Source organism: Microcaecilia unicolor, chromosome 4 (assembly GCF_901765095.1).
Source record: "Microcaecilia unicolor chromosome 4, aMicUni1.1, whole genome shotgun sequence".
Lineage (NCBI taxonomy): Eukaryota > Metazoa > Chordata > Amphibia > Gymnophiona > Siphonopidae > Microcaecilia > Microcaecilia unicolor.
The window spans coordinates 251,654,956-251,670,325 of NC_044034.1; the positions used below are offsets into that span (position 1 = coordinate 251,654,956).

General features: G+C 41.3%; 1 protein-coding gene across 4 annotated transcripts in view; it reads right to left on the minus strand.

Annotated features, from left to right (window-relative positions):
* REV1 (REV1 DNA directed polymerase) overlaps positions 1 to 15,370 on the minus strand; it is a 339,104-nt gene that overhangs the window by 231,293 nt on the left and 92,441 nt on the right. For all 4 annotated transcript variants that reach the window (XM_030201417.1, XM_030201416.1, XM_030201418.1 and 1 more), the window contains exon 6: positions 540 to 1,216. In XM_030201417.1, the coding sequence (XP_030057277.1) occupies positions 540 to 1,216 (677 nt within the window). The remainder of the gene's footprint in view (positions 1 to 539; positions 1,217 to 15,370) is intronic.

Here is a 15,370-nt window from a genome sequence, read left to right on the forward strand (position 1 = left end):
ACCCCCAGTACACAAAGAGGCAGATGGAGAGACATTCTCAATCACGTTTGTATATTTCTTTCCAACTTCCATAGATTTGGAAAGAATAAAAAAAACATAAATTGAATTGGCATATTAACAGTGAGATGCTGAATGCTGACATTTGAATACTGGCTTTTTTGAAAAAAATGAATTTGAAATAGATTTTATTCCTAGATATGATTATTAACTTATGAATGACCACTATTATGAACATTTAAGTTTACTGCATTTTTCCACTTGGAGTCTGAAGTGCAAATTTTACCCTTTAACAGTTGTTTATTTTGACTGCCACGTGGGTGTGTTAGTTGTCTGTGAGCACTATTCCTTTATTATGGTGCTTTCTCCTGGTTATTTGTTCATGCTAAAAAAAACTATAAAGCATTATTACTGAAAGCATCATGCATATTGAATCCATAGCTGCTTGATCTATACACCAAAGAAAAGAAATTCACATTTTCAACACATCTAAAAGGTACTCAATGCAGTTTAAAGTGAGCACATTCTAGTTTTGGTCCTACCTGTCTCCAGTTTTTTTAATTTTTCCCTGCCCGGAAAAACACCACTACTTTTTCTCTGCAAGGAACGGACAAAATCTGTAAACTCGCACTTCCACGTTGATATGTGATGCAATCTTGAGTGTGAATAGAAATCAGAGATAAAATTGAGGTCCACAGTTTTAGGCAATGTTGAAGAAACTGCTATACTATGTGAAGGTACTGAAGTGCTTTTTGTGCTTGAAGGCCTCTGAATAGGAGAGTGATGAGCACCATTAATTTTTGTATTATTGTGCAAAAATGAATTGTTCATAGTTCTGTGTGGGCTAAACAAAATGTTTGTGTTTTTGTTGCTTTCTACCAACTTCTGCATAGTGCAGTCTCTAAAATCAATGCTGTCTTTTTCAGTCATATTTTCCTCCTTGCGATGTACAAAGCCCAGAGAACATTTGCTTGCAGCACAATTGCCAGAGGGTATCATGTGGTCCTGGGTCTTTAAGGCACCATTAGAACTATGACAGTGTCCATTAAAAAAATAAGTGCTGTCCTTGTGATCCTTAATTCCATTATCATTTTCCCCAGGAAAGAAATGTTCCAGCTCCTTGAATTCAAAATTTCCACCCATTTCTTCTTCCTGGCTCTGAGTTCCAATTCCGTTGAGTTTAATTTCATTTTCATGCTGTTTTTTTATTGAATGATTTCTAGGAAAAAAAAATAAAAAGGAGTGGGGAAGACATCCTGAATTACAAAGCTCAACAATGACATTTTAAAAAACAATTAAAAAAAATTTAAAGTCTAATTTATTAATGCAGGTTTAGGTACTCGGCATTTAGGAGCCTGTTTACTAATCTGTGCTAGAGGCGCATTAGCATTTTTAGCGCGTGCTAAGCATTGGCACGTGCTGTGTAGATGCCCATAATATTCCTAGGGCAACTATATGGATAGCGCACACTAATTTTTAGCACACGCTAAAAACCCTAGTACACCTTAGTAAACAGGGCCCTTAGTTTACCAAGCTTTTGTCCCATAGACACTAAGGAGATCTTTCACAGGACCCATTTTATTCCAATAGGCCCTGCTCCAGATAACATGCACTTATCTTTAGTACAAGACCCCTTAAGTGGAAAAAGTCTTATTAAATTAGGCTGCCAAAGCATTTCTTCATTGAATTTAATGATTCATCTTAATAATGACAACTTATAAACAAACTCGGTAACAAGACAATATTTAAGGGAGTTACATCCCCAGGTTCATCTCCAATAACTACCTTCTCCTGCTTATACAGCAGAAAACACATTTTTATGTATTTAAAATATTCATATTGCATCATCCACAGCTCTTAGCAGGTCACAAAAACAAAACACACACCAACGCATACATAAGATTGTCTAAAAAAAAAAAAAAATTAATCTCCTCTGTCCTTGTGTCTCTTCTCCCCTCCCCTCCATGGGCACCATCTTCTCTGGTCTCTCCTCCCAACCTGGGAGCACCATCTCCTCTCTTTTCCTTCCTCTCTATGGGCACAATCTCATCCATCTCTCTTCTCTTTCACTCTATGGGCACCAGCTCTCTTCTCTTCCCCTCTATAGGAAGCATCTCATCTCATTCCTTCCCTTCCTCTCACACAATCTTATTTCCCTTCCCCCTGTAAGTTCCTACAGCTTTTTCCCTCCAGCTGCACTGCATTCTCTCCTACCCCCCCCCCCCCCCCCCACACACACCGACAACTTTTTATTTTCTTTCCTACCAACCTGTGACTCTCACTCTGCATATATTTTTCTCTCCTACCAGTGCTCCCCCCTCCCTCCCCAATGTTTCTGCAGCTTGTTCTCTCCTGTCCATCACACCGACAGCCTTTTTTCTGCTTCCACTGAGCTCTCTGGCATCTCATCTCACCCCCATCCCCCTCCAAACTTGCCTTGTACACATGAAGGCATTAACCACATGCTGCTCCGCTCCTCTCTGTAACCGGAGCCCTCCCTCTTTAGTGTCCAACTCCTGCAGCAGGAAACAGGAAGTTTCATTAGAGAAGGCAGGATACTAGAGAGGGAGGGCTCCCATTACAGAGAGGAGCGGAGCAGTAAGTGCTTAATGCCGCTGTGTGTATAAGGCAAGTTCGGAGGCTGGTGGGTGGGTGAGATAAGATGTCAGAGAGCGGTCTGGCAGGAGAGAATAGGCTGCCAGTGTACGATGATGGGTAAGAGAGAACAAGCTGCAGGAGCACCAGGGAGGGAGGGGGCAGTAGTAGGAGAGAGCAGCATGACGTAATGAATCACGTTAAAATTATTAGCGTAAGTTAAACATTTTAACGCATTAATCGCGTTAAAAACACATTAAATGAACAGCCCTAATTATCACATATTACAGACTAAAAAAAAAATATAACACACTATGACACCAAGTTGTAAACTTAAGATCTTCAACAATAAGCTTGCTTTAAAAAAAAAAAAAAAAGCCTTCAGAGGTTTGTGGAAGGTTGTAGTGTCTGTCCTCCTTAATTCCATGTGCAGCTTATTCCATTCAGCTGGGGCTATTAAATCAAAAGCAAGAGCCTAGATCCTGACCCATCCACAAATTCTGAGTGGGTTACCAAAAACATGCATAAAATCAAATAAAAATTACAATGCAACAAGTAAAGGGCCCTGTTTACTAAGCCGCACTGTAGGTACACTAACTTTTTAGCATGGACTATCGATAGAGAGACCCATTATATTCCTATGGGTGTTTCTAGCATTAGCGCGCACTAATTTTTAGCTTGCACTAAAATGTTTGCGTGCCTACAGCGCAGCTTAGTAAACATGGCCAAAAACATAAAAGTACATGTAATAGGAATGCAAAAATAGTATTGTAATAGGCTATTTCATTCTTTGATCATGTTAAAATACCCTGCCATTTTCCATGGGAAAGTTGCAAGTGCAGAAATCATGCCCTAGTCAATTAAGGCCAAATGTATGTAGAAATTGAGCAGATTCAGATTAATTTGTATCCACCCTTTCCCAAGGAGACCAAAGACAAAATGTAGATTTCCTTTCCTTGAGTCCTACTAGACCAGTACAGAGTGAGTTGTGTCCCTTACTACCAGTAGATAGAAGTAGAGATACTGAACTATTTCAGTGACATCACCAGTATAAAGGCTGGTGTAACCTGGAATTTTCCAGTATGCCACTGCAGAAACAAATTCCTCTGTGGTACTTGCCACTTTGTACTCCATCTAAATACTGCAACAAACTATAAATATTACTGAACTATCAACAACTACTTGGTTAAAGGAGCTTACCTCCAAAGGAAGGATCCCAAACTCTGCTATGTTCCACGGTGGACTCTGGACTGGTCTAGCAGGACTCAAGGAAAGGAAATGTATTCATACTTGTTAATTCCACCTTCCTTATCTTTTATGCTAGACCAGTCCAGACCAATGGGATATACAAAAGCAATACCTCACTGGGAGAGTCCAAGTTCAAATTTCATACACTGCTAATCTAATAAAAATCTAAGTGCTGTACAAATTTAGTAGGAAAAAAAAAAAAGGGGGGGGGAATAAGTATAAATTAAAAGCAACAAAGCTATATCAAGAGAGGTGATAAAGGATAGGAAAGTTTACAATTCTTAACAAGGGAAAGTTAACAGTTGAGACCCCAAGAGGAAGGTAGTCTAAAATAGCATTATTCTTATTCTTCTAACACCAGCATGATCAGCCATAGAGAGGTGGATAAGATTAAGGGGATTAGCCCTGCAAAGTAGACAGGAAAGCCTAAGAAAAGAACAAGGACTCAAATTTTTCAAGTAATATCTTAAGCTTGAGGTATAGGGGGAGGCTGTTCCAAAGTGTAAGAGCAGCTACAATGAAACCTGAGGTTCCCACTGGTATCAATGTAAATATGGCAGAAAAAGGGAATGACAAGGAGATTCTGTATTGATAAATGGAGGGTTTCAAAGGGAAGTATGGAATAAGATGGCTACACAAAAATGAAGACAGACCACAGAACTGTATTTGATGACATTGTAGCGATAACACAAGTGAATGGCACAATTACTCAACAAAAATCATGAGGCCAGTAATATCTAGGGTTGTGTGTTATCCAAAAGTTCTTCCTGGATTTTGGGAATAAAGACTGGACCATGCAGCCTCTGGCACAGACAAGAAATCTGATTTGTTGTAGATAAAGATCAGTACAAAATTAAACTAGCAAAAATATAATTCTCTGGCAACAAATAAATCACAATAGATCTGATCTGGTAAAAAGCACTAATAATTCCTGAGTTACAAATATTGATTTTCCCATAGAGAAAACTGCAATACATATCAGCAAATGAAAATTCTGACTTCACACATGCCAAGATTGCTCTCATTTCCCTGTCACCTTACAAAGATTTCTTTTGCTAATCCCAAAACTATAAAAGTGTCTCCAAATTCACCCTGACTGTCCCCTGTGACTCAGAAGAAATGGAAACACTTATCTCCGCTCTAGCAGCTTTTCCCATTATGAGTAGAGTCTGCCTCAGCAAGAGGGTCTGGAATGCAAAAAAAGCTTCTCCTCTCAGCCAGGAAGGCTAGAGTTCATCAGTATGTGGTCCCAGGCACTATAAATGCCATCTTCACATACCTTCAGTCTCCTCTCTGTGGATGGACACAGTCTTTCTCTGAGAGGTTGGGAGCTTAGGTATTCTGATGGGGAACAGAGTCTAGTGGAACCAGTCAGGTGAATACCTTCTGAAACGCCTCAGAGTAACCGTTTGATTACAAACAGGACAGAAACAGCATCACTGACTAGCTGTGACTGAGTCTTCACTGCCCCAATCTGGAGTCCCCAACCATTCACCCAGCCTGCTTGGTGGTTTCCCTCCTTATTCTTTCACCACAGAACTGGTTCTAATTATTTCTCATACAATATTGCTGCTCAAGATTCTCCAAGCTATCCACGGCCAAGAACCCAGCTCGTACAATAGAAAAAGATGATATTCAGGCAGGCAATGTCCTTGCTGGCATAGCACATCTTCACAAAACTGCAGTGAAGGAAATTTTTGTGGCAGAAGCCATGTCAGTATGGCTCACAGCATGAGTGCCCAATCAATAAAGAACAATCGCACAAAACTAGTGCAGCTAAAAAAAAAAATCATTAAATGTGGAAAACCATACACCAACCCAAACATTTACATTTTTTTATTTTTTAATATCTTAAAAAAGAGGGGAAAAAGGCCTCAGCAGTCAAAGGTTATTGCCATGGAAAAAGGCTACAATCACCTAACCCACTTTGTGCTATTTTCACAAACCACAGCACCTTATGACTAAGACCAATCATTGCCCAAAAACCTCCAATACTTTTAAATTTTAATCTGAAACATCTTCAATATCATTCTTCAATGTCACCAATTTAACTTCAATGCCACTACAATGTTCAAATTAATATTCTTGAAACCTTTCTGCCTTTACAATTACACTTTCATCACGGAGCACTGAAAAGAAGCATTTAAACTCTGTTTCATGAACGGGGGGCTGCGTGTTAGAATCAAGGAAACATATTGTCAGAGGTAAAACCTGCAAACCTAATGGATTAAAGGGAAGGGGAGTTCCTAGAATGGAAAACTGGAGTGAAATGTTGTTTGATAGTTGTGAGGAAAAGATCATGAAGGTAGACTTGCTAGCATTTAATTTCAATTTGTTTTCTGTGAGACGATCTGCAACTGCATCGGGCTTGGTAGACATCAAGGCAGAAATGGAGGGGAAGGAAGGATCAAGAAGGAAAAAAGTTGGATATCATCTGCATAAATAAAGAAGGTAAAACCAAGGGATTGAAAAAGTAGGGTGGGAGGGGCAAGAAAGATGTTTAAGAGTATCGGGCTGAGAATCAATCCTTGGAGGACCACTGATAGTAAGGGCCACTGTAAAGATGTAGAATTAGGAGTGGTGAACAACAAAGGAGTGCCCTGTGAGCAAAATTAAACTAGAGAAGAGCTACAGTGGAGATGTTGAGGTCAGCGCGTCGAAGTAGAACGCGGTGATCAACCAAATGAAAAGCAGCAGACATATCAAAGGAGAATAAGGCATCATCTCTTTCTCTATGAAGGATCAGTTTAACAGTTTACCAACCAAGAAAAATTTGTTTAGTTGAATGATGAGAGCAAAAACCAGTATGACAGAGGTGTAAAGCACTTGTATGTTCAAGAAAATCAGAGAACCAGGTGGCCACAATTTTCTCTACATTTTTGAAAACTACATCCTTTGGCAATGAGTTTCAGAGCTTAACTATTAGTTGAGTGAAAAAATAGTTTCTTCTATTTATTTATTTATTTATTTATTTATTTATTTATTGTCTATTAGATTGTAAGCTCTTTGAGCAGGGACTGTCTTTCTTCTATGTTTGTGCAGCGCTATAGAAATGCTAAATAGTAGTAGTAGTAGTATTTGTTTTAAAAGCACTACCAAGTAACTTCATGGCGTGTTCCCTAGTCTTTGTATTTTATGAGAGAGTAAACAATCAATTCATGTTTACCTGTTCTAATCCATTCAGGATTGTGTAGACCTTGATATGTCATAATTTATATGTATACCCGAGTTTAATTTGTCCTTGCCATTCTCATCCATATAAGTCTGCCCAGCACTCTTCTTGTACCAAAAGTTCTGAAGCTAACATCGAAGTCCCTTAAAATTTATACTCAAGCCCATCCATATCTATTCAGTCACGATAAGGGTGTACTGTAGAAGTCTGCCCAGCACCGGTTTTGCTTCCCAATTATCAGCGTCACCACCCAATCTCTGCTAAGATTCACTTCACCCCCCTTCCTCCCACCCACCCTTCCATCCCTACACTTTATACTCTCCACTCATGCTTTCCCATTCTCTTACTCCTCTCTGTCCCTACTCTACAGACTCCGTCACTAACTGTCTCTTTCTATTTGGAAAGTCTCTATTCTCTCTGGCCTCTACCATATCACCGCTCAGTTATCTCTTCTCCAAGCTGATGAGCCCTAACCTTTCCTCATATGAGACTAAATCCATCCCCTTAATCAATTTGGTTACTCTTCTCTGAACCTTTGCTAATTTGGCTACATTTTTCTTTGAAACACGGTTACTAGAATTGCACACACTATTCAAGGTGAGGTCACACTATGGAGTGATACAGAGGCATTATAATATTTTCTCTTCTGTTTTCTATCCCTTTCCTAATAATTCCTGTTTGCTTTTGGCCGTCACTGCACACTGCAGATTTCAACACCCAGATTTTTCCTAACATGGAACCTAGCATCATGTAGCTATGATTTGCATTCTTCCCAATGTGCATCACTTTGCACTTGTTCACATCAAATTTTATCTGCCATTTTTAAGTCACTCTTCCAATCTTGTAAGGTTCTCCTGCAACTTCTCACAGTCCGCATGTGATTTAACTTGGAATAGTTCCATCTCATCTCAATTATTCCCATTTTCAGATCATTTATAAACATGGGCCCTCAAGTACACTGGAAACCCCACTCCCACAAATGGGGGGGAGCCACTTCAAGTTCAGACTTGGTTCAAATGTTCAACGCTTAGGTGGCCACTTGACGTCTATACAAGCTCCAAAATAAGTAAGTTTGTTTGACAAGCCAAGGGATTTGTACCCACCAACCTAAAGGAACCTCTGTGAAGACTCCAAATGTTTTTGCTCAGGAAAGGCTGCAAGACAACATTCTGATAAGCATGAACAGTGACCACCTTCAAAGAGGGGAGAGGAAGACATCATGCAAACAGAAATCATTACTTCTGAAAAAAGAATGGGGATTTCTGAAGGAGAGGACTGGAAGAATGACATCCTCCTAGAAGAGATGGCCACCAAAAACACCATCTTTAAGGAAGAAACTTCGCCAAAGTACCCATCCACACCTCAGAAGGACTGGAGAGAATGTTGAGGGCCAAGTTAAGATTCCACTGTGGAAGAATATGTATCAGGGTTCCCCACTGCTAATCCCTGCAACAAGGAATGCCAGAGATCCATGTGCACAGTGACAGAGCTCCTTAGAACAGTAAAAACAGCAGAGACCACCACCTAGACAGTCAAAAAGCTAAGGACAGAGCCCTGCTCCAAGCTTTATTTTAAGAGGTCCAGAAAGCAAAGATACTTACCTGTAGCAGGTATTCTCCAAGGACAGCAGGCCGATTGTTCTCATATGTGGGTCGACGTCTGCGTCGGCCCAGGAAATGGCAAATTATTCAACAGCAAAAATAAAAAAGTTTTGCAAGAGCCTTCTGACGCGCGGACAAGTTCCCGCCAGTCGCTCGAGCGTACCTCCTCAGTTTAATAAAAAAGCATATAAACAAACAAACAACAACTCCAAAGGGGAGGTGGGCGGGTTTGTGAGAACAATCAGCCTGCTGTCCTCAGAGAATACCTGCTACAGGTAAGTATCTTCGCTTTCTCCGAGGACATGCAAGCTGCTTGTTCTCACATGTGGGGTATGCCTAGCAACAAGGCTCACTCAAAACAATGAACACTGGTCAATTGGGCTTTGCAACGGCGAGGACATAACTTAGATTGACCTGAAACCATAAACAACTAACTGAGAGTGCAACCTGGAACAGAACAAAAATGGGTCTAGGGGGGTGGAGTTGGATTCTAAACCCCAAACAGATTCTGCAGCACCGACTGCTCAAACCGACTGTCGCGTCAGCTATCCTGCTGAAGGCAGTAGTGAAATGTGAATGTGTGGACTGATGACCACGTTGCAGCCTTGCAAATCTCTTCAATGGAGGCTGACTTTAAGTGAGCCACTGACGCAGACATGGCTCTTACATTATGAGCCGTGACAAGGCCCTCTAGAGTCAACCCAGCTTGGGTATAAGTGAAGGAAATGCAATCTGCTAGCCAATTGGAAATTGTGCGTTTTCCGATGGCGACTCCCCTCCTGTTGGGATCGAAAGAAACAAACAACGGGGTGGACTGTCTGAAGGGCTTCGTCCGCTCCACGTAAAAGGCCAATGCTCTCTTGCAGTCCAAAGTATGCAAACTGCTTTCGCCAGGGCGGGTATGAGGACTGGGAAAGAATGTTGGCAAGACAATTGACTGGTTCAGATGGAACTCCCACACCACCTCTGGCAGGAACCTAGGGTGAGTGCGGAGGACTACTCTGTTATGATGAAACTTTTTTTTTTTTTTTATTTAACCATTTTAGAATTTTTGCAAGCCATTTACAAACTTGAGTAGGCAATACAGATTCATATTTTGAAATCATAACATGCAAATAATAAGGAAAAAAAAATTTTCTTTCCTTTTCCTTTCCTTCCTCCCTTCTTTTTTTTTTTTTTCTCATCCTCCTTAGACCACAAGAATGGGGATCACATGAAGGAAAAATAACAGAAATCTTAAGAAGAAAAAAAATTATAACAGATATATAGCACACCTATCCATTTAAACATTATTCTCGGCAAGAAGCTGGTACTAACCAGTAGCCAATTTCTTAACTTTAACAAATTCACTAAGATGTTCAGGTTGAAAAAATATGTACTTTATCCCTAGATACTTTACCACACACTTGCAGGGGTAATTAAGATAGAATAATGCCCCCAGAGCTAATGTTTCAGCTCTAAGAGCTAAGAAAGCTTTCCGTCGCTCTTGAGTAGATTTAGTCACATCTAGGAACATCCATACCTTTTTGCCCAAAAATAGGGCTTTTGCATTTCTAAAGTATAAACGTTTAACCGATTCTAAGTCCTGCTCAAATACGAAAGTCACTAATAAAGTACATCTTTCAGAGTCCTCGGTCATAGAAGTCTCTAGAAGCTCAGACAAATTCAAAATGTCCTTATTTTGAATTAAAGGATTCAGTAGTTTGTAATCCTGATTGAATCTCAGACGCTTTTTTTGATTGAATGTAGTAGATCTTACTTATCGGAGGAAACATTTCAGGAGAATAATGTAGAGTTTCTTGTAGATATTTCTTAAATGCGTCTAGTGGACTAACCCCTAAGGACTTTGGAAAGTTCAAAAAGCGTAATGTTAGTCTGCGGTGAAAATTTTCGATCTGTTCTATTTTTCGATGGATAAAAGTCCTATCTTTAACAGTTGTTAGATTAAATTCCTGTAGAGTCTTCATTTCTTGTTTAACTTCCACCAATTGAGAAGCAAATTCTTGTTTTGTATTTTCCATAGTATTATGAAGTGAATCTACTTTACTCACAAGAGACGAGATTTCCTTTGTAGAATTGGCTACTGATATGTCCAAACGCTGGAGAGCTTCCCAAATACTCTCCAGCATCACCGCCCCAGATTTAGCGACTAGAGCTCTCGGCTCAGGAGTAGGGATTCCTCCCTTCTTCCCTCCGTCGGGTTTCGCCATCTCCATTCCTCAATCCGCAGGCTCTTGTGCACCCGATCCCGGTCGCAAGAACCCCGTCTGGAGAAAACGCCCTTTGTGTTGGGGCGGCGGCTCGAGTTCCGGGGAAGAAAGTGTGACGTTGAGTCCCGTACCCTCATGGTCTCCTTCCACAGAGGTTGCAGGACTATCCCCGGAAACCTGGGTAGGTGCCGTTGTGGTGTATCTCTCCATTGTTTGCTGCCCTATGGAAGGCCTGGGTGTCGAGGTTCCTGCCCTAACTGTTCCTTTGCGCTTTGTATGGGGCATTCTTGAAAAAGGTAAGAGTTTTCCTGTTGTGATGAAACTTAATATAAGATGCATGCACTACTAAGGCCTGAAGCTCACTGACCCTACGAGCTGAAGTAACAGCCACCAAGAAAATGACCTTCCAGGTCAAGTAATTTAGATGGCAGGAATTCAGTGGCTCAAAAGGAGCTTTCGTGAGCTGGGTGAGAACGACGTTGAGATCCCATGACACTGGTGGAGGTTTGAAAGGGGGCTTTGACAAAAGCAAACCTCTCATGAAGCGAACAACTAAAGGCTGTCCAGAGATAGGCTCACCCTCTACACGGCAATGATAAGCACTAATTGCACTGAGGTGAACCCTTGCGGAGTTGGTCTTGAGACCAGACTCTGACAAGTGTAGAAGGTATTCAAGCAGGGTCTGCGTAGGACAAGAAAGAGGATCTAGGGCCTTGCTGTCACACCAGACGGCAAACCTCCTCCATTTGAAAGAGCAACACCTCTTCGTGGAATCTTTCCTGGAAGCAAGCAAGACTCGGGAGACACCCTCTGAAAGACCCAAGGAGGCGAATTCTAAGCTCTCAACATCCAGGCTGTGAGAGCCAGAGACTGGAGGTTGAGATGCAGAAGTGACCCCTCGTTCTGGGTGATGAGGGTTGGAAAACACGCCAATCTCCACGGTTCCTCTGAGGACAACTCCAGAAGAAGAGGGAAACAAATCTGACGCAGCCAGAAGGGAGCAATCAGAATCATGGTTCCGCAGTCTTGCTTGAGTTTCAGCAAAGTCTTCTCTACTAGAGGTATGGGAGGATACGTATACAGGATACCTGTTCCCCAATGCAGGAGAAAGGCATCTGACGCTAGTCTGTCATGGGCCTGAAGCCTGGAACAGAACTGAGGGACCTTGTGATTGATCTGAGTGGCAAAAAGATCCACCGAGGGGGTGCCCCATGCTCGGAAGACCTTGCGGGTGACATTCATGTCCAGTGACCACTCGTGAGGTTGCATTATCCTGCTCAGCCTGTCGGCCAGACTGTTGTTTAAGCCTGCCAGATAAGTGGCTTGGAGAAACATGCCATGACAGCATGCTCGAAGCCACATCTGGACGGCTTCCAGACACAGAGGGCAAGATCCGGTGCCCCCCTGCTTGTTGGTGTAATACATGGCAACCTGATTGTCTGTCTGAATCAATATGATTTGGTTGGACAGCCGGTCTCTGAAAGCCTTTAGAGCGTTCCAGATCACTTGCAATTCCAGGAGATTGATATGAAGACCTTTTTCCTGAAAGGACCAGGCTCCTTGAGTGTGAAGCCCATCTACATGAGACCCCCACCCCAGGAGAGGTGCATCTGTCGTCAGCACTTACTGTGACTGAGGAATTTGAAAAGGAAGTCCCAGAGTCAAACTGTCTCAAACGATTAATGTCCATAAAGCACCAAGCATGGTCATGTTACACTTGTTAGACTGAAGTGCTTGTATTCAGAGAAAATGTTGATCTTTAGTCAGCAAGCTTGATATATAATACTCAGGGGCTGGGTGCCTTTCTCTATTCACGGTATCTTCAGGGAATAATTATAGGAAAGTAAATATCCTGGTTCCAAAAAGAATCATAAATACACACATGGAGATTAGTTATCTAAAAACTATATGTGCTAAAAGTGCCAACCAAAGAACAAAGGCAGAAAGATAGTAAACCAAAATAAGAAAAAAAATGTTTTTAATGCACATGAACAATTTTAATTCCTACATTTTTAGAATCTAAAATAAAGATAAATGGAGCCATTGGTTAGGAATTGTTATTATTTCTACCAGACAAAAGGAGGCTCTGTACGGACATATAAAATTATATAGAAGTGAGGCACAGAGAGATCTCAAATACTGTATACTACAAGAAACTGAATGACGTATCCACACAGACTAAACAAAACAATTGAAAAACCTTATCAAGACATTTCCAAGCAAATACAATCTCACACACACACACATTATTAAATAAAATTCTAAACCATTATTCTGTGGGAACATTCTATATGCTATCCAAGATCCATAACCCTGGCAATCTGGTATTGGCACATACACAGAAGAAATATCTAGACTATGAGAGGGAATCCTTAAACTCCTAGCACACAAAATAAACAGCTTCATACAAGATACCACAGACTTTCTGAATAAAAAAAAAAAAAAAACATGAAGCAGCTACCATCTGGCACTCTCCTGGTCATAACAGATGCAGAATCAATATAAAGCAACATTCCCCATACAGAGGGCATAACGGCATATAACCAATTTCTCAAAGCATCTACCCTGGACCACCAATAAACACCAGAAACTAAAATTAATCAAACTCATCCTAACCCACAACCACTTCTACTTCAATAATGACATCTATCTACAAATCATGAGCACTGCTATGAGCATAGGGTGGCACCACAATATGACAGTCTTTCATAGCAGAACTAGAAGAGACATTTTTGAATACATGTCGGACTAACCTCTTTAAATATTAGTATATTGAAGACATGTTTATTTATTTCTGGATTTAATATGCAGCCTTCCTGTGGTACAACAAAAGTGGTTTACATATATTGTATGAAAGTACTTTCTCTGTCCCTAGTGGGCTCACAATCTAAGTTTTGTACCTGAGGCAATGGAGGGTTAAAGTGACTTGCCCAGGATCACAAGGAGCTACAGTGGGAATTGAACCCAATCCTCCAGGTGCTCAGCCCACTGCACTAACCATCAGGCTACTCCTCCAATCCACTTGTTTATGATTTGAACTGAAGGAGAAGACACTCAATTTCATGATTCTTTTAATGCATCCTATCCTTCTATCGGATTCAAAATTGACTACGTCACAGAAAAAGTACTCCAGCTTCCAACCTTCATATACAAAAAAAAAAAAGTCCATTATACACAGTCAAGCCACATGATACAGACAGAGATAAATGCCTCAAAACCCTAACACAAGCATAAAGGCTATAACCCCAAAATGATCTCCAGGAAGACTACCTCTTCACTTAAAATACCCAGGGAAAACCTACTACAGTACAAAGAAAAATAAAACCTCAGAGAGTCCCTCTTGTAATGACACTGAATCCAGAGCTGGAAAAACAGATAAATTATAACAGACACTTAGTCACTACTACAGCAGGATGAATCAGTATGAGAGATATTCCCATTTTCACCAATGGTGGCCTTCCAAAAACCAAATTTCAAGGTAAATTAGTAGAAAACAAATTCCAAACAGAAGCTCAAAAGATAATACCCTCTGCAATGTACCAAAACTGCAAACTGTGCCAGCACATTCTGGGTTTCATTTTCTGACTTCCAGTTGAGCCTTCATGCTGAGTGGACATGTGTAAGATCACTTTGTATCCTCCTGCTGTATTCCCTTGGTTTTTGGCATCGCTGCCACCACACGGAGCTGGAAAAAGGCTGAAGTGTAAGGCACTAGAATGCTTTTAAAGAAATGTATGCGAGCAAGCTCCAAAGCATGGTACTCTACTAGGAAACAGCCCCACCGGAAATGCTTTCCCAGGGGACTCACAGCTCCCTCCAGACCCATAGAAAAAATTCAGAAGATGTGCTTGCACATGTTCTTCATGAACTCAGATCAGCTAACATGGAAATACAGCAAAGATACTTACCTGTAGCAGGTATTCTCCAAGGACAGCAGGCTGATTGTTCTCACATGTGGGTCGATGTCTGCGTCAGCCCAGGAATCAGCATTTTGCAAGAAAAATATAAAAAACGTTTTGCTAGAGTCTTTGGCGCGCGTGCAGCATGCACCGCACACCTCACATGCGCGGACCGATTTTCCACCCATCGCGTAAACGCGTTCCTCAGTTAAATCAAAGACCATAAAAAGAAACAAATAACTTCAAAGGGGAGGTGGGCGGGTTTGTGAGAACAATCAGCCTGCTGGTCCTCGGAGAATATCTGCTGCAGGTAAGTATCTTCGCTTTCTCCGAGGACAAGCAGGCTGCTTGTTCTCACATGTGGGGTATCCCTAGCAACCAGGCTCACTCAATTGGTCAATTGGGCCTTGCAACGGCGAGGACAAAACTTGACCTGAAATCATAAACAACTAACGGAGAGTGCAGCCTGGAACAGAACACATATGGGTCTAGGGGTTGGAGTTGGATTCTAAACCCCAAACAGATTCTGCAGCACTGACTGGCCAAACCGACTGTCGCGTTGGGTATCCTGCTGAAAGCAGTAATGAGATGTGAATGTGTGGACTGATGACCACGTTGCAGCCTTGCAAATCTCTTCAATGGAGGCTG